Here is a 20,224-nt window from a genome sequence, read left to right on the forward strand (position 1 = left end):
ATTTTCAGGAGGCAAATATGCCCGGGATAAAATGTGTTGGTAACATTTCAGGATTAGGTTTGAGGTTAAACACAGCCTACAGCAATAGTTTCATCATGTCAATGGCAATTGTTAATAATCACGAACTAATGGTTATGTTGTTGAAAAATTAATGCAGAATATAGCATGGACATTTGTATTCTCTGTGTTTGCATCTTTATTCAATGGCAACAGCAGACTATTTTTTATAATGACAAGACCATCAAATATAATCCCTAAAATTTATGTGTGCAATCTAAGCATTTTACGGCAACCATTCATCTTTTATGTTCTGTTTCTTTATTACGTTATCTCTCTATTTGTCTTCTTCTGTCCATATGCCAAAAAAATAAATAAATAGCAGGACTCACTTGTTGGCTGAACCAGTGGTGGTTCCTCTGTACGAAACAACACAACACAACACACATACTGACTAACATCTGGCCACATAATTTTACTCTGTGAAATTTATGAGTGATCATAATAACGAACCAGAACATAATCTGCTACAGTTGATAACTGCCCTTTGTATAAAATTGCTTTCCGCCTGTGTACAACAACGAATGAATCAAAATTGTTCCACGCTGTATGGTGCTGTTGTAATCTTTCTGTCCTGATTTTGTTGATACAAATTGGTACTTTTTTTAATTTGAAAAGTGACTTTTCATTATTTGTAATTCAGTTTAGAAATCTATAGGGAGACAGCTTGTCTGGTGGTAAAAAAAAAAACGCTCTCACTCTCATTACACAGCTGTAAACATGTATAGAAGCACAAAAGACTCTGTTGTGTTCCTGGGCAATCGCTGAAAGCTGTTATACAGTTCAATACAATAGCACTTTGTGATTTAACAATGACTTAAAACTAGAGAAATGATTTATTTTGTAATGGTTTTGTTAATTTGCAGGTGACACCGTGTGTTGTGCCGTTCAGACAATGATTATAGGCAAAGGATTTGTGAACAGAACCGATGAATATCCAGACACAAACTTTTTTCTTTTCTCTTTTTTTGCTCCAAAAAACCCAGTTTGTGCTGTCAACACAGAACCTTGAGCAGTACTTAGTTGAAACATATCACAATCCCCGACTAATGGTTTAACAGCACAATAACCTACACGGTTTAACACAAATGTCAAACCCGAAAGCACTGCAGTCCAATGAGGACATGGCCATCCAACTGATTAAAAAAAAATGCAGACATTAGACAGAAGCTTCAACATGTGCACACAGTCAGGAATCATATTATAAACTTTTCATCTTGTTTTCCCAATGGTTGCATCACAAGGAAACTGTGCTGTAACATTGTAACAGTTCCTCCCATGAGCAACAATGGCATGCCTTTTTCTGAACTGATTTAAAGTTACTCTGTTAAGTTAGTTAAATACAACATTTGCACCACTGAAGGATAAGGACCTTTTGACTTGAGAATCTTGGCAAGAAACTTGAATGCTGTATTTGTTTTATAGTTGGATGACTTGAATGAGGATGAACCAGGCTGGATGCCATCTATTCATATGCACTTACCAACGAATCTATTTTATAAGAATGTGCATGCCAAAAATCATACATTCCTTCATCACTTAAAATTCAGTTTAACATATGGCAGCTATCGACTAGTTCTAAAATAGTAATCTAACTTCACGTGCCGTAAACTCAAACCCTCAGTAAGCGTGCACTATGGTGATTGTGTGCCATTTCACATTAAAAGTGACAGCAGAACTGGCCTCACTTCCATCAGTGGAGTTCAAGTGAGAGAAAGCAAAGGGAAAAGAGCTCCTGTGTGTTTCAGATACAGCGTGATAGAGAGGAAGATGGAGAGATGGGGGCAAAGGTGCAAAAAGGGAGATAAAAAAAATCAGAGGGACAAACCCACATTAGAGAGACAGACAAAGCGATAAAGCAAGGGGATGAAAGAGAGAGAAATTGAGAGTGGCAGCAAAGGAAGCTCACTGTTCTGACTATTCTGAGGGTTTCCTTTGCAGCGCTGCCTTTGAGCCCTTGCTAGTGTCACATTAAGATCATCCATTTGAGGATCTGAGACAAGCCTTTGATGTTCTTTGTGCATACACAAACAGCAGAGTGAAGGGCTCCTTTGACAATTACCAGCTCTACAGAAATATATTTTTGCATTCAGTCTTTGGCCTGCGAGGGACAATGCTATCATCAGAGGGTACAGCACAAAATGGTGAATAAGTTATTTCACCTGTGCACATTTTTTCACTGAATTCATTAAATTAACATTTCCCTCTTACACAAGCTTTAAATCATTGAGGGATATTCAGCAACACCAGGCACCAGGGCCCCAAACAATATGCTGGATTTTGTTAACGAAGGTATGTGCCTTATTTCAAAGAAAAATAACAACAACAAAAACACACACAAAAAAACTTTATTCAGATCTGCAAAATTTAAGCGGTTTTATTTAGGAGATGATGCACCCTCTCATAAGGTTGAGCGGGTGCATCACAAACCATGTTGAGGATGTTTGAAAATACAAGCTCCTTCAGGGAGGTTATAAAATTGAGAACATGAACGAACAAAATATTAGTATGAGTAAAAGAGGAATGTGTGACAGAGAGAGAGAAAGTTTTGGATTTGTTTTTTAAATTGATTTGTTTGCTGATCTGCAGTTCAGATCAGTAAAACTGCTATGACAGATGACTTCAGGGGTCTGATCGAGTTATAAGCAGCCGGAGTTGTAAAGAGGGAGAGGAGATGTGGAAGTGATTGTATTGCTAGAGTAATATGTTTAATCATTCGTGTAAGTCTCAGCGGTCTGGCTGCTGCAATTTGAATGAGTTGGAGCCCACCTATTGATTTGGATATAGATAATCCTGCAAATATACCATTACATAAAATGTATCTGCTGCATATGAATGGGGGGAACTAGTTTGGCAGAGTTAGGCAGATAAATCTTTGTGGTTTAGGCAATACAATGCTGGAACCTGTATATAATGTATCTCCACATTTTGGGGGAGACTAATGGCAGGTCTATAACATTATTGCAAACTTTTAGAATAACCTACGAGTATCCCAGTGTTGGAAGTATTCAGTTTCCGAACATCCAGCTAATGTATATGATATATTGTGTCTTTTATGGTAAAGCCAAGCAGGAACATCTAGAGACTGAAGAACAATAGTTTAAGGACTGAACCTTTTGCACCCCAGAGGAATTATCTCTATATATTTTTATAGTAGGCTACCTACTGGCACATGCCATCATCTGTTTTTCTTTAACGGTGAGACTGGAGTATACTTGAGTAAAAAGAGGGAACAAAAATGTGTGAAATAAGCTATAAATAATAATTTCTAGTTTATTATTGAAACTGTCAAGGGCATATTTGAAAAGGTTTGCAATACAGGGATGCAATCCAGAGAACAATGCAGGATTTTTTTTCACTGATGTGGTCGAGATGCAATTCAATTGGGTAATGATAAATAATTTCTAATATTAGAAAGTTTTTCCTTAAAGAAAATGGCCTATTCATCACATTCTGTCAGAAAGTAAAATTCAGAAGGGATAGATTATGCTCCTTATCTAATCTATCCCTTCTGCGAGGGAAATCAGAATATTACATTATTATAGCAGTAACTATCAATTTGACAACGGAAAAAACCCAGAACGTGGCATCATTTTTTAAATTATTGTTGGTTATGTATGTTTATATCACAGCAGTATAAAAAAAATACATTCATATTAAAGAGCTGTTTTTGGGTTCCTTTGTATTGGTGGAAGCATTAAATATTGTTTTAAACATAATTATTCAAATAAATAGATTACTTCAACGTTGCTGTTTTCGCATATCATCTAAAATCACACATTTGTTTAGTAGGATGACATATTGTAATATGAAGTGAAACAGGCAGTGCAGATGTGATAACTACACCTTAATATTAGACATATCAGTCCGCGTAAGGTTTCACTCAAAAGGGAAGGTGACTATTTGTACCCGAAGGTTGAATTGGTTTACAGCAGTTACACTTCAACTGTAGTCTGCTGCTGGTCGCAGCACGGGCAATGTGTGCGAAGTGTCTTGCCTAAGGACACAATGACAGTGTACATGTGCCTGAGCCTGGGATCAAACCACCAACCTCTCTATCATAGGACCACCCTCTCAACCACTGCGCCACCGTTGCCTCAGCTTCTTATTACCAGTATGCTCCCCAACCAGAATAGAGAATGAGAATAAACCTTCGACAAAACATCTATAAACCTTGAAAACAGTTGGAATAACACCTCCCAAGAAGCACAGCATGAGCATTGGAACAAGTAGAGAAAAGTGTCCTTGAACTAGTGAATAAAGGTATGGGGACAGATAAGGTAACAATAGGGCATGCTTTGCTCCTTCAGAAATTGATTGTGATGAAATTGATTGTGAGCAATTTCTCAGAGATTTATTTAAAATCGGTATACATTTCCAATGTATTTTGGTTAAGTTAATGTTTTTCTTTATTCCAAATTCAGATGTGTTCTTTGAACATTTCGTATGTTTGAGGGACAGGGAACAGCTCTCACACATTAGCACAACCCGGAATCTAAACGGGTTGGGCTAAAAGACTGAATTTCAGACTTCTTAAAATCAGATTCATAATTACTGACTTGTGCAGGTGGCTTTGTAAATGCTATTCAGTTACCACATCCAACTTTCTTAGACAGGTAGTGTTTTTTTTCCAGTTCACATGCAGATGTAGACTTAAAAAGCAGACACACACAACCACCCACCTGAATTGAATACATATGGAGTTTGTAACCATAATACACAATCAACACTCACAAATAAAAAACAACTCGCAAATAAGAAAGCACCTCTACTGGTGATATGGTGGTAGCCACTTGCATCACTGGGTTTACCTTTAGCTTTCATCCACTATAATGAATGCAGCCATAACATGACAACACTTCTGCAGACCCTACAAACACCCACAACACTTAGCTCTGATTCTTGACCAATGATGTCAGCCACAAGCAGTTTGAATGACAACTTACGAATGAGAGGCACACTAGCGTTGGCCGTCCCCAGCTTGTTGGTGGCGACACAAGTGTAGTTCCCGTAACGATCCTCTGTCATGTTAGTCACTGTGAGGACTGATCTAGTGTTGAGGTTCTGGATGTCTATTCCTTGCCCATTGGTAATCCTGGAAACAGAACACAATGACGACAAAATGAAACCTTCGTCTCCTACATGCCGATTGCGTGTGGCTCTCCAGATTGTGTAGTCCTTCAGCATCCTCTTCAACAGATCCATTATAGTTTAGTTTGCTGTGACTGCTTTGCAGACATGCTTGAAGGACTGAGCGGAGAGAAAAATGACCCGGGAGTGAACCAGCTGGGTGCCTCTTGACATGTTGTTCATTGTTTTGTTGCAGGTGCAAGGGCGGAGGGTTTGCCAATAAATCCTACTCTTGTTGTGTTTGGCATCTGTGCGGCAAAACTGACAAATGTGAAATTGTTTACTTCGGTGGCCGTGGTGATCTTTAGCAGGCTGTAGAGATTATAATTCATTATTTGCAGTGTGCCTGGGATTATGGGAGATAGTTATCACTGCTGGGTTTCTTTTCATCAGTGTACTTTTGTATTTGATAAATAATCAAAACCTTGAGAGAAAGGCATTGGTCGAGGGTGCACAGAAGTGGTGAGCACGCACGGACGAAATAAATTGCTGTATGCGTGACATGTATTAGAACAACAACACTTTTTACATACCACCACCGTGCACATTGTGTCTGTGTCGAACAACAGAAAGTTTAATTGACCTTAGTGTGAATCTAATGGTAAAAGACTATTCAAAGCTTGTGGTTTATGGAATGAGCAAAATACAATTTTTTTAATAATGTTAAAATACGGCGGCTGCCATTCAAATTCAACTGATGACAGTGACGTAAAACACGAAGTAGTCACATCCAGTATGTCATGCTTTCGCTACATATGCTGTGTGCTTAAATCCTGACATTAATATCCTTTCCATAATGGTGATTAAATTAAGAAATCGCCATTTAACCATGTGAGAAGTTACAAAAGAAGTCCTTGAATTAAGTAACGACTAGAATCATAGCAACTTGGCTCCTTAGCAATTTGAATAAATTGAATCCACCCCATAATTACAATTAGCACAGTGTGAGCTGATGATTGAAACTGTGCTCACCGGGAGTGGGTAATCGGGGGCAATTTGGTAGTTGAATTCAAGAACTGACACTTGAATCTAGACTGATGGATGTATATTATTCTGCCAAACAACTGTTTAAAATGATGTAAGGTGAGGACAATGAACACAAGACTTGCAAAAGCATTGCGGAGATCTCTCCAAAACCCAAATGACATAGGAATTACCAAATGAAAGATCTATGTGAAAAAGAAGCCAAACGAAAACCACCCCCATCCTATCATACATTTATGCTTACTTGACCTAGAAACTGTTCAACATCAGCATCTATTATTGGGTTTTTGTTTACAATAGGAAATAAAAAAATATATATATACCATGATTCCTAACAATATAGAAAATCTGGCAGCTGAATAACATTCAAAACCTTACATTTCTTGTCACAAAGCTAAAAATAAATGTACAATACATGTGCACACAGAGCTGCATTTAGTGTGCATCCCAGTGCTGCTGCTAATGCACTCTATCCTAAATAACACACAACCAAAATGTGCTCACCTTTTTTCAGCTTTGTACCACTCGAAAGTTGGAGAAGGAACCGCAGCTGCTTCACACCTTAGCAGAGCTGTGCGTCCCAGACTCACTCCAGAGCTTTTCATTTCATGGATAGCTGGGGCAACTGGTGAAAGTAACAAAAATAAGAGAGAGTTGTTTTATCACGAACACAAGGAAAAACACAAGAATACATTTAAGCATTAATGTGACACCTTGCACTGGTGTGGTTGATCTTCAATAGGACAATCGATGCCACCCTGGTCAGTGCACTACAAAGTGTAAATGAAGTGTAATGATAAATAGCTTAATAGAAGTTCAAAGACTCAATGGCACAGGCCGGTTTTGTGACTCCAAAATGGGCTTCTTTCATGTGCTCAATTGTTGTATAAATCTCTTTGCCAGTGTCTTGAAGGCAGCTGTATATAAGGAAAGGCTCACCAGCAGCCCACTCCTGTAATTCAAATATGCACCCTGTTTATAGTAACACAGCCTTAAATTAAATATAATTATGCATTGGAGTTATCAAAAATTACTGCAGTATTTTATTGATATACTATGCACTTGGACAACAACTAGCTAAAACAATACTTTTAGCATTATCATAGTCACATAATGACTGTTATTTAAATAATACTGAATTAATAAAAGCTGGATGGTAAATAAAATAAATTCATCCACTTTAACAGTAAAAACAATGATTATCCAAATGGAAGCGGATGCATGGAGGAATTCATTCTCACTCGTAATAGATGACTGATTTATTTATTTCATTGTTTTGGTATTCAACAGTGGCAAGGTGTGGTGGTGCGGTCTGGTTGGTGTTCAGTAAAGGTTTAGAGAGAGTGGGTGTGGTTCAGGGAAGCAGGATTGTAGCGGTAGTTCTGTGTTATACCGACTTCTCTCTCACCCTTACCTGCAGCAACATGTTGCATCTGCAGGGACTTTGTGAGATTCTGTTTGATTTAAGGAAGCTGTGAGATTGAATTCAAGTTTGCATTAAATACTGACCTATTAAGGACTGTTACAAACTGAGATAATTCACACTGTGGCAGCAAAGTCACTGACACAACCCATCATTTAAAGGCACAGGGCTCAATCAGTAAGATTGTGTATTGTGTAAAGTAGGATTGGCCTGACAAATAAAACACTCTTCTGAATACACAATTGGAATGCCCTATTTACATAAAATACAAGCAAAATTAGTGTGTGCCATGGATGCAGATTCTGATTAAAAGCCTCTGAATCACAAAAGAAGGCCAGACTCTTAGGGACAATCATGCATCTTCATTAAATTGTCCGGCTGTGTCTGAGAGCGAGATGTACTATGGACTATTTGCAAGTCTGATAATGAGCTTTAAAAACCATGCATTTTAAGTCATGAGTCATTAATGCAAATACATGGATTTTTGTCAGACAGATTGCTGATACCTGCCCTTCCTTCAAATGAAGAAAATGCAACATAGTCTCTCTGCCAAACATTGAGAGACCATAGAGATATACAAAGTGTGATCATGTAACAGTTGTGTAGAAGATGATACATCTGGGTATTTGTACACGTTGGGTACGGTCATGTAGGAGAGGTACACGAAGGAGACGGTGGCCTCTGGTGATGATGGATGCCCTTCCACCAACCTCCTCCTGCATCCTAATGAATGCATTCATATAACTACTGTATGCAGATTATCCGTCCTTGCATGAGTACCAGTTGTGCTACAATCTTTCTTCTGTGGGCAAAAATAAATAAATGCAGAAATAACTAGAAAAGCACTCAGAGTGTAGACCTCTGCCAAGCAGCTCATCCATCTCCTAATTGGATGTACACCATTGACATGGTGATCATAGAAATATAATAAGCTGTTCTTGATATCTTTATACACCAACCATGACAAGTAAACGTGAATCGGAGTTGATTTCTAACTGATTTTTGAATCCATAAATGGGGTTTTCAATGTTAAAATTTTATATTTCCTGACCCCATTCCGGATCCAGATGAAATTCGATGGTGAGATAGAGGCCCCCACCCTACATGACTGTCATATTCCATAAACATTGGTCAATAATAGTCTGAGATATTGAGAAACACATTTCTAAGCTCCTTTGACTGCAGTGTTACTGAAAATGTCAAACTGATCCAGAATCCATAATCTCTTCTGGATCCAAAATTGTATAAACTGTTCATGGTAAGATTCCAAACATTTGCTGAAAATGTCATCCAGATCCATCCATAACTTTTTGAGTTATCTTGCTAACAGAGAGACAAAAAACCAACAAAGGTAGCAAGGTGAGTCATTCTGTTATTCCGGTCCATATATCACAGAATTAAATGGATGTCATGCTGAGGACATTGAATTGTTGTCTGTGCTGGCTGTGTATGTGTATGTATGTGCATACGTAGGGTTTGTGGTGCCTTATTTTTATGAATTATATTCCAAAAGCCAAAAGTTTCAACCCTATTTAATCTCACTTCACAAACTTTAAGTTTGAACTTCACAGATCCCCCCCCCCCCCATACCCGACACATCACAAAGATGTTGCACAGCCATCAGTATATTTGTACAAGAACCACAACAGCATGCACCAAAGAATAAATGGGATGATCAAAGTAACATCAGAGTCTACGCTCACCAGAGAAGATGTGAAAAATATTTTAAGAATATGAAAGGAGAGAAAATCGCAACGGTACTCTAAAGCACAGAAATATAAGCCAATAACAAATACGATACAATCAATGACCACCTGAAGCTTAGTGAATTCTTGTAATCCTGTTTTGGTGTTATTGTGTGGGGCCATTGATTATCTGAAGCCCCTGAAAGCACCAGGGTGACCTGGCTGTCACTCTGCACGGATGCTGGGACAGTGGACATGGTAGTCCAAGCAGATGTGTCAATACTAGCTATGCTAAAACGTAAATATCTAAAATCACTTCTCAAAAGCCTATCCAAATTTGTCCCTTTAATGAAGTTGTGTACTTTATGACATATTTCCTGGAATACCATGCTTCATTCATTACATTCAGTGGATTGGATTAATGTTTTACTTGAATGTTGTGTTGCTGATCAACATGCAGTGATTATTAAGGATTCATATGTCTCCTTAATAACAATAACTCGCACTCATAAAAGTAACAATAACTCACACTCATAAAGGTTTACCATAATATAATTCTATCAAATGAGTTTGGCTTCAAGTAATTGTCCCTATCTCCACTGAAGTCATACAATCATTGAAACCTCATGAAATGTTGTTTGTCCAAAAAGGCAATATATATAATATTAAGTATTTCAATATTTGAGCTTGGCACTGGATCTGTTAAGAGCGATTACAGCCATAAATTGGAGTTCAATATAATAATTTCAAATTTCAACTCGCTGGTATGTGCTATATCATCATATATTGTGCAATACACTATCAAGATTTGGCAAGCAATGCAAAAGTACTGCACTAAAAGTCATGAAGGCCCAATAATCCAGGTAATTTAGTGTCTCGAGAATGCTGTGCTAGTGTTGTAAATCACACTTGGAGTCAGGGTGACTCCACACGATGGGGGGTGAGGGGTTGGGTCCAGGAATAGCACAGGCACAACAGAAAAATGGGTTGTGAAGGCCCGGCTGGGTAAAAAATAACCAGTTTGGTGTCAATACCGAACAGACTTCCATTACAGCTGCATCACTCAGGGCTCGTAATCAAAGCAACGGTGGTGTAACCAAAAGTGCCTACGGTAATTACAAGCATGTTAATGGCGCATAAGATTTTTGACCCCTTGTCTATTTCATGATAGGGGTTTGCTGAAAAATCATCCCACCTTCGTTTACAGGATTTAATTGAGCCATGTGCTGTAAGTAGTCCTCATGTGACTATTAATGATTAATTGCTGTTCTTCAAGCACTAATACGATTTATTTAGCTGCAAACCATTGTTTGGAAAGAGAATCCAGAGAACGCAAGAGTATTAATTAAAAGATCAATTAATAATCCCACCTCTTCATTCAGATTTGAAAATCAGTTTTCATTGCAATTAAGAAATGGACTCATCAGTGCGTGACTTATCAGCTTACATACAGAGGCAGTGTTCCCCACTGCCATCTGTGGGCTTCATTGTCCTGCTTTTTTTTTGTCCGTCAGGAATGGCTGTGCTGCCAAGATTCATTAATTAATTAAGATTTCTATTCAGAACAGCTCGGGGACATTGTGTTCCTTCTTTTAATACAATGCGAGGCATATAAATAACTGGTTTAGTGGTCAGGATTGTGTGGTTTGACAGTACGAAGAATCCAATTCATTATCTGAGTTTTACGCTAAATGGTTTCATGTACGCAAATCCCTACCTCTCTTTAAGTTAATTCAAATTTGAGACATGGTACATGAGTTCATAAAGTCACTATATCACCTGTATGAACAAGCTAAGTATTTATAATTATACATGCTAACTGATATATGATCACAGACATACAAGCATAAATTATACTCCCAAAGAGTGTAGGGATGGTGGAGAGAAACATGCTATGTGTTGTCGAAGGGGAAATAATAATAATAATAGTATAGAAAAAGTGAAATAAAAAGCTTATCAATTAATTAACAAAAATGTTCAAGGTATAAACAAAACAAAACAAGCATCCGGTCACACGCATCACTAAGGTTGCCATCTGGCCCGCTGGCACCACACCACTGGCATTCTCGGCTTACAAACCTCAGGTCCTGAATAACAAAGTGGTCTCAGCTGCAGGTCATCCACTACAATAGAACAACTTGCACAAACAAAACAATTGGACAAAGACACAGATGCTTCCATGACCGAAACACCTCAATTTGTGCTGATGTTGACAGTCATTGTTGAATGTAAGAAAAGCAAACATTTTGAATGAAAACCAAGTTCAAATGTGACAAAAAAATGCCAATAAACAAAGCAACAAACATTTGATCCAGCTTTTTGAGGGGATGTGGACAGTCTATAAACTGTCATGTGTAAAAATACAGGCATGAAACTTGGGCCTTTACCTTTAGCCATGTTATAAAGTTCATTTTAGGTCACAAAAATATGACTTTTCTGTGCTTGCCAAATAATTCTGAAACGGTACTAACAAGAAGATTAATGCTGCAAAAAGAAATCCTGATTCTGCTCTCTTATTCATGCCCCACACGCAACTAGAAATCCAAATAGCAATCAAGACAAGAGCTTTGGAGAGATGTAGAGGAATGGATTTACATCCAAACAGCTCCAGGGTACTGGCTTTAACTCTACTTAGGATTGGATAAGAATCCAATTCGAGGAGGTTTCTCTTTTAAATTATAAGTCAGAGTGTTTCATACGACAAACTGTCATATGCTCAATTGAGACTCTGTGTCTGATGTTAAATTACTGCCTACAACACATGTCACAGTGGAATGAATATTCATTCTCCCTTTGATCCACCTCTACACTGAGGCTATGGAAATTTTTGAGTGTAAAATGAAACACAGCAAACATGCTCCCTCCCTTAATAGCTGTATCCTTTCTTGTCTTTACTTGACTTTGTTATGCTGGGTGGCCAGGAAGTAGTGTTCCTGACCACAAGTAAACAGGTTTATCTTCTTATCTATTGGAGATGGTTATGACACCCCCAAAGAGCTCTGTGAGGGCAGGGAGAGGCGCATGCTGTGGATATACCAGGGCAAGGCTTGAATCCCAAACAGGCCAGATGACAGGCGCTTTAGAGGGAAAGGCAGGGTTGGAACAAACAAAATACGAGGTGATTAAAGGAAAATGCAGTCACAGAATGCCCCTCCATATCAATGATGCCCAGAAACTTGTCAATACATTCCCCTTAATTGCTTAGAACTGTTCTATTGTGCATGCTCATAATTAATTAAAAGTGATCAAAGTTTTGTTATTCAATTACTGCAAGCAGAAGAGAAAGTGAGGTCCCCTTCTTTGTATAAACACAACCATGGTGAGTATGTGAGCAGAATTCACAGCTGCAGGGCACTGGAAGAGGAAGAGGGTTTACAAATATCTGGCAAACCAAGCCGTACATAAGACTCAGACTCAGTCTCCAAAGCAAGAAAAACCTTGCCAGGAAGGAAAACAAGTGATACTGAAGATGGAGCGGCACCTCTGCTGGTTTAAACCTGAACTCTACCATACATCAATGAAGAATAGTGGTGAGACAAGCAAGCAGCCTGAAAGAAATCCCAAAATAATAACCCGTAGAAGCTAGTGTGTAAGGAGGACTAAACCAAAGTTCCAGATTCATGCAAAAGAAATGACTATCGTAGCAAGTAACTGGTAACTCTGACGTGTCATTCATTCAATATGAAGTCGGTGTGGAAATCTCTCTGGAGGGGGAAGGTCAGAACTTTCTTAACTTGAAAAAGAAACAGTTTATAGATGCCGTTTTGCATTTTGTGGCTGATTATTGTACAACAAAGCGGCTTTGTTAATTCATTAAACACTAGCTTTTTTTTTTTTTTATCTCATGAGGAGATTTTCCATGGTTGTTTTCTCTTCATCCATCCCTCTGATGAAGCCAGCTAGAAATTATATTTATGGCTTTGAGTCACACTGTGTGGTGAGAATTTCAGCCAATAACGGTGCCCACCTGCAGAGAAGATGAATATGTAAATCTGAAAAGTGGATCAGAAAACAAATTTCATCAGGTAAAAATCACCTCTGAATCATTTCTTTCGCCAAGTTGAGCTTTTCAGACAATCTGATTGTCGTGTGACCGCCTGGATGACTGCCATCATTTGAGTTTAGCTCATGAGAATTCAGTCTACAATCATCCATCATCATCACAAGGCTAAAGACAAAAGACACTGGAGTTCCAGGAATCTAATTAATATGAGCCGATCAAGGTATTCCATTTTTTTTTGGCCTTACACAAACTCAAGCAGCGGTTGCATGTACTGGAATTGATGAAAACAACTCAAACGTAACTCATCATGTCACTGAAAGTCAAGCGGCAGACTCTGGGATATAGAAGGCCCTCGTGTTATTATGATGGAGCTTAATTTTGTTTTCATTAGTTTGGTTTGCCTATTTTAATTAGTGCCCTTAATCTGCAATTAGCCCAGAGGTCAGCTATACTCTTAGTTTCAAAAATGACCAGTTTAAAAGCGGAGGGGAATTGTTTGGACATGCAATTAACTAGATTGTTAACCCGCAAAATGTCAGTGTCCTTCACGTCTATCTAGTCTTATGAGAATGATGAAAGAGAAAAAGAAGAAGTAATTGCTGAATAATGTTTATGACTGCATTTCATTTAACGATCGAGTCTGATAGCTTATATCTTCAAATGTTCTTTTTATGAAAGCTGAATCTTATGTTCTATTCTCTTTTTGTTTTTTAAATGGCCCAATTCATGTTGGTGAGAACAGAACAGACACTGCCAGAAGTAAAATATCTACAAGACCATGCACCCTTTGAATGCATTGCCTTAAGTAAACTTCCTACGTATTGCCATGTAATCACCCTCCTTTGTTTGTGTTGCGGTGTCGGCTACCGTTTTATTCTTAATTTAGAATGTGGGAAACTGAGCCCGTACCAATACCCTGGGCTCCTGAGCTCTCAGAGAATACAGCTTGATGGGTGAGCATGAATGATGCAACACATTGGGACATGGTCCAAATGCTTCTTCTTCCTTCAAAGAGGAAGGACTGCACCGCAGTGGAGAGGAGGCAATGGAGGGTGGCCACCAGCTGGCTTAGGTTCTGCCTGCTGTGGCCATATCAACCGCTCCAAAGGACATAATTAATATATTCTGCTGCCTTATCTTCGAAAACAAGCACATTGCAATACTGAGTCTCCATATAGTGAGAAGATGGATAAAGCAAGTGCCACGAAATACACAATGATTTATTATGCACAATGATAACTTTTGATGATTTAAACATGAAGTGAGTAACTCAGCTATGACTTTTGAACAGATACCTCTTATTGCCATAAAAAGATGTCAACATGCAAATTCACTTTGTTCTGCATTACAGACAGCAGCATTTTTTTTTTTTAGGTATTGTAGTTTCCAAGGGCTATAACTGCTAAACAGACCCAATAAAACATTGGACTTTTCATCCATAAGGGGCTTGTGAGGCCAGGAAAGTCTGACTCTGTGCAGCTGAATGTTGGCCATAGCTCAAACAGGGTGCCAGACATTATGAAATATTTATACATTCAATGGAAGGAAGCTGTGAGATTTACACTCAGTGGAGACACAGGCTGCTCTATCACCTCCATGAAGTAATTACTGAAGACAAATGTGCAAAGATTTGTCAAGAGACATGCCAAATGTGTCACTGGACTGTAAAAAAAAAAGCACTGTTTTTAAGCATATAAACCATCTTTAATGATAATGGGCCCAGACACGATTTAGAAGTACATGCTGCTTTACTGGTTCTGACATTTCACCCACACCTCAGGTTCAGAAATATCCATTGGTCAATTAGAAAATATCTATTGTCATATCTTGCAAAAGGGTGTTTTCATTTCCTGAAAGGAGATTATGGTGTTCATTGTCCTGTATTATTAGGACATTCTGTTAGGATTCAGTTGCTGCTTTTGTATGTTAAATTGCTTATATTATCAATATAATACTTCAAAGCATTTCAATGAAAGGTCTTTGGTGTGTCGCAACTAGGCTGGATGTAGAGAGAATCTCTGCCGAGCAGTACAGAAGTCAGAAGCAATGCGTGAGAGTTTACAGCCGATACAGCACATGTCAAACTCAAGGCCTGGGGGCCAAATGTGGCCCTCCAAGTCATTTGTTTGTGGCCCGCGAGAGCTGTGTGCAGACATTTGTTTTTGTAAAATGCTGCATCTGTCACACATGTTCTTAACAGCCCACATTTGTTGGTTGTACTGCAGTTATGCCCCTCTCAACTGTGACAAAAGAGTTTTGAACAAACTTAATGTCATAACTTGTGTTGGATGATATTTTTCTTTATTTATTATTTAATATTTACTTGAATAAGTTTGCTTATTGATCAATGGCGTAGTGTGGTATTCTTAACCTGATCATTTGAAAGGATTTATGTTATAATAACAGCAATAATCTATCCATATATTTTTACAACTATACAATTGAATATGCAATGTTTGTAACTTAAGTAGTGAACTGATCAAACGGAAAAATTCCACAACATGGCAATAACAATAGCAACACGCTGCAGTCAGGAAATGAATAATCTGCTGGCGGTGACTATTGAAAGTTATTTGAACGTTTTTGTTTTTTCCAGCATATGCTGACATGTTGATCCCTGCGACATATGGCGCTCAGGATGAGCACGAGACAGCTCCATAGGTAGTCGGCTATATATGGAGCTGTCCAGTGCTGATCCTGAATGTGAACTTCAGCACTGGACAGTTCAATATGTAGCCAGCTACATATGGTGCTCAAGATCAGCACTGGGCAGCTCCATAGGTAGTCGGCCATATGTGGAGCTGTCCAGTGCTGATTCTGAAAGTGATATCTTTTCCGCGGCATTGACTCGGGGAATGTTCTTTATCTTGCCCACTTCGGTTGTTTTTTTTGGTTTGCGCATGTCCATGACAAGACAAGGTGGTGGCTTTTTGGTTTTATTTTGTATTGATTATCTTTGTTATCTTTATCCATTCAAATGATTGCATTTGATTAATAATTAATAATATTAGATGTATTAATTTATTCCCATCACAAACTTTGGTCCATACTTGGGATTTTTCTCATTTACAGTATGGCTTTATCGCTAACAATTTTTAAGTCACGACCTTTTAAAAAGGTGATATCAAAACTGAATATTTTATTGTACACATTTTTTACTGTGTTACGGTTTACATTTGGCCTTTGGAGGGCAAACATAATGCTAATGTGGGCCTTAGAGAAAATAGGTTTGACACCGCTGCTATACAGCAATGTCATTTTTTTTTATTAAAGACTATTTTCTGTCAGAAGTGAAGCAAATTGTTATCTGCTTAACCTAAATAATTATATGAACTATACAATTAAGATAAATAATAAAGGTTTTTCATAAATCAATTTATAGCTTCTTGCACTGAATGCACTTCCATGGTTCATATCAACAACAGAGCATGAGAAGCTGGTCAATGACAGAAACGGCTCTGTGGCTCTGCTTCAGATAACTCTGGGCAAATCCTGCCTTAGCACTTGACAAACTACACCATACTCTCATCCGAAGTATCACTCTGGTGATCAAGCTGTTGTGACTTGATCTGAAAGCAAAGAAAAGTCCCGCTAAATCAGTTCACTTCATTTGAAGACTAGCCCACATATCCCTGTTCAATCACTTTGCAATTTGCTGTCTGACAATGACATCCCTTATCAATCATCGCAAATATCCCCTCTTTTTGGCCAGATAAAACACCACCACTCAAAGTTCTAGTTATTTTTTACTCTCGAACCCATGTCTCAGTGGAGCTATAAATAACTTGTCTCTAACACTCTACTCAGTCCCAGCGCATTAGAACCACGCATTACACAGGAATAATGGCCATTACACTTTGTTTCATAATGAAACCAGAATGAAAGTTATATTATGCAGAGAGGTGAAAATACATTATTGGACTCAAACTTTTAAAGTTTGTGAAGATTTGAAAAATCTGTGTATAAAAAAACCCCATAACCATTTCTTAAATCTTGCATCAGAAAAGTTGAACAATTACCTTTTTCCTTCACTCCTCTCCCCTCTGTGGCTGCCTTATTTAGCACAGAGGGCATCGATGCAAAAATCTCTATGCACAGTAAAATAAAGAAGTACTTTCAAAAACAGAGACAATGACAGTAATTGTCAGACTCCCAATTCTGGTCCTACCTTTGAGTGGTGATTTCCATGTGACCACGATAACCAAGCCCTGTATAATTTGTTAATGCCCCTGTTCCTCATTACTGTCTCCTCACACTTTTGAAAGACTCATTACCTGGATAATGGAATAGTGCTTGGTACAGTCAGACAGTGAATTAATCAGCTGCTTGCACAGACAAAAAGGGAATTCTCACATAAAATATGAATACACATCAAGTTCCAGGTTGAACTTTTTCAAGCTTATAGATGGTAAACTTTCTCGAAGTGCACCATCAGGGACATGATACTGGTATCAGTGAATTGTCTCTGCAGGTCTTACATGCATCTGCAAGGCTAATGTGAAAAAGAAACCCAAGAAGGTGATATACTTACAGTTGACTGTGACTTTTACTGTGTTGGTGTCAGGAGAGGCGATGTCATTTAAAGCGCTGCATTCATAGTCTCCAGCCTGATCCCTTGTGATGTCAGTGATGTTAAGATATTTGCCAATGTCATACTTCTTGGCTGGAAATAGAAAGAAAGAAAAATGAAGTACTTACAAAGTGGACAAAAAGAATAGAGACACAAAGACAACGTGCACAAAGAACCAGAAGACAGCACTGGATTGCTCTTCTTATTGCTTCCATTTTTGTGCTTATCTCAAACTAAAGTGTGTCTAATTTACAATCACAATTTAATATAAATCAAAATCAATCAGAGTAAATACAAAATGAAAGTTTTAATTTCATTAGGGAAGAAGTTTTACCAAAGTAAATTTGGGCCCGCACAGTGAGACTGTACATTATCTTCTGCCAACCCACCAGAACACAAAAACACACACACACACACACATACACACGTGCCTTACATACACATTTTGTCAATACTGTATGAAGTAGTTTGTTGTTTGTACTCAATTTGTGACCTGCTGTTTTTCACACATTGCCCAAAAACATGCATTTTATGTAGTTCTATGTAAGTTTCTCCGCAAATCAAGACATTCCAGAAGAGATGAGGGAGAAGGTGACTGAAATATATTGAACTGGAAAAGTGAAGATCTGAGTTCATGGCTTCAGTATTCAAAATGCTCTTACCAAGAAGAATACACAAAAAATTCGAATATTCTAGCATTCTCACTTTTAACACATTTTGAAGACCTTTGAAAGAATATTCAATCGACTGATGAGTCAAAAGCTGAATTGCTTGGACAACAGGGATCCGGATACTTCTGGCAAAAAAACTAACCAAGTGTTGCACAGATAACATTTCACCTAAGGTCAAGCATGGAGGGGGAAGTGAAATCTTGTTGGAACGCTTTGCTGCTTTGGAGCCAAACAACTTGAAATCAACTGGAATTCTGCTACGCACCGGAACATTCTTAAGGGAAGTGTCAGGCCATTGGTCTGTGAGTTGAAGCTCAAGGGCGACTGGGTCGTGCAGCAAAGCAATGAGTTGTTTACACAAGTTGCCTTTGCTTTATGTGGAATTTCATTTGAGATGTGAAACAGAGATACACGTAACAATATGACAAACAAGGAGTGTGTCCAAAGCTTCTTTATAGAACTGCGTACATGAAGTAATGGTGGTTTCGAATGAATGCTGTGTGAATGTCTTTAAAAGTCACAGAGGAAACACACAATTAAGAATCTCCCCTGCGAGTGAGTCGAATACTTGTTAAAGCTATTTGCTTATCTTGTGACCCTGGTGGGATTTTAGATCCAAACTAGTAAGCTGTTGTGGCAGTGACAACAAGGTCTTGGCAAAGATATTGAAAAAAGAGCGTAGAAAAATGTCTGAAAAATTGATCCACACGCAAGCATTGGATGTAGTCGGAAAAAAACATTACTATGCCAGGAGAGCACAGGGATAGAGACATAACACAAAGAGCTCCATTTTAGTGGCGGTGCACGCCTCATGGCTGGGCTCTGCATCATTAAAGTGGTATTTAATCATTGCTAGCAGTTTTCCTTTTTTAAATTTAATCCCAATGATGTAGGAGGGGATGTGCAGAAGAGTGTCAGTATGGTGCTTAAATGGTGCAGTGCAAGTTGGATGTCAAAAGTAACAGGGATTTGCACATACTAAGCAACCTGCATGTGTAACTCTACCGAAGTAATAAACAGGTATAAAAACATATGTACTTTGTATATATATCTTAAACATATATAACAGCATTCCAGGGAATTTCTTTGGTATGCAGGAAAGCATAAATTAAGAAATGAAAGAACTTTATTCAAAAGATGCTGGCATGAGGGATCTCTGGAAGAGAAAGGGTATAATCTGTCAGGCAGAAAGAAGGGACCGTTTTCTGGCAATTTATTCCATGATATTTGAAAACATTTAAATTGAATATGACTTCAAATACTAGTTTGCTGTGTAAATTGTTCCACTCTATTGTTTAGTGAGCAGCCATAGGAGAACCGAGATAGTGAGAGTCAGAGCCATGGAAAAGACATGGCAAACGGGTTTGTAATTAAGGATTTAAAATTCACTCATTATGGGGGCTCAGCAGGTGGACATTTCACTCCATCAGAAATCTTTTCAATGCACAGCGGGAAATTCTTTTTAGGAATAACTTAAATCTTTTTAAAGCAAGTTAGGTTAAACTGCCATAATATGTTAAAATATATAATCGTTTGTCAAATTCTCTTTGTCAATTAATTATTGTACAATTTGATTGACGTTCGGCTCAAATCTAGGCAGCCACTACACCTGATAAAAAAAAGGGAACATAAAGACAATAAATCATGTGAACAAGAATAAATCCAGTCTGCAGGTCATCCCAACAGGATTTCACAATCTAT

General features: G+C 38.2%; 1 protein-coding gene across 1 annotated transcript in view; it reads right to left on the reverse strand.

The window, feature by feature from the left end:
* Positions 1-20,224, reverse strand: part of LOC137914152 (neuronal growth regulator 1-like) — a 101,744-nt gene that overhangs the window by 22,892 nt on the left and 58,628 nt on the right. Inside the window, exons 4-6 of the mRNA XM_068757758.1 lie at positions 17,814-17,945; positions 6,676-6,796; positions 5,004-5,152 (exon numbers count right to left, since the gene is read on the reverse strand). Coding sequence (XP_068613859.1) covers positions 5,004-5,152; positions 6,676-6,796; positions 17,814-17,945 — 402 coding nt within the window. The remainder of the gene's footprint in view (positions 1-5,003; positions 5,153-6,675; positions 6,797-17,813; positions 17,946-20,224) is intronic.

Source organism: Brachionichthys hirsutus, unplaced genomic scaffold (genome assembly GCF_040956055.1).
Source record: "Brachionichthys hirsutus isolate HB-005 unplaced genomic scaffold, CSIRO-AGI_Bhir_v1 contig_1051, whole genome shotgun sequence".
Lineage (NCBI taxonomy): Eukaryota > Metazoa > Chordata > Actinopteri > Lophiiformes > Brachionichthyidae > Brachionichthys > Brachionichthys hirsutus.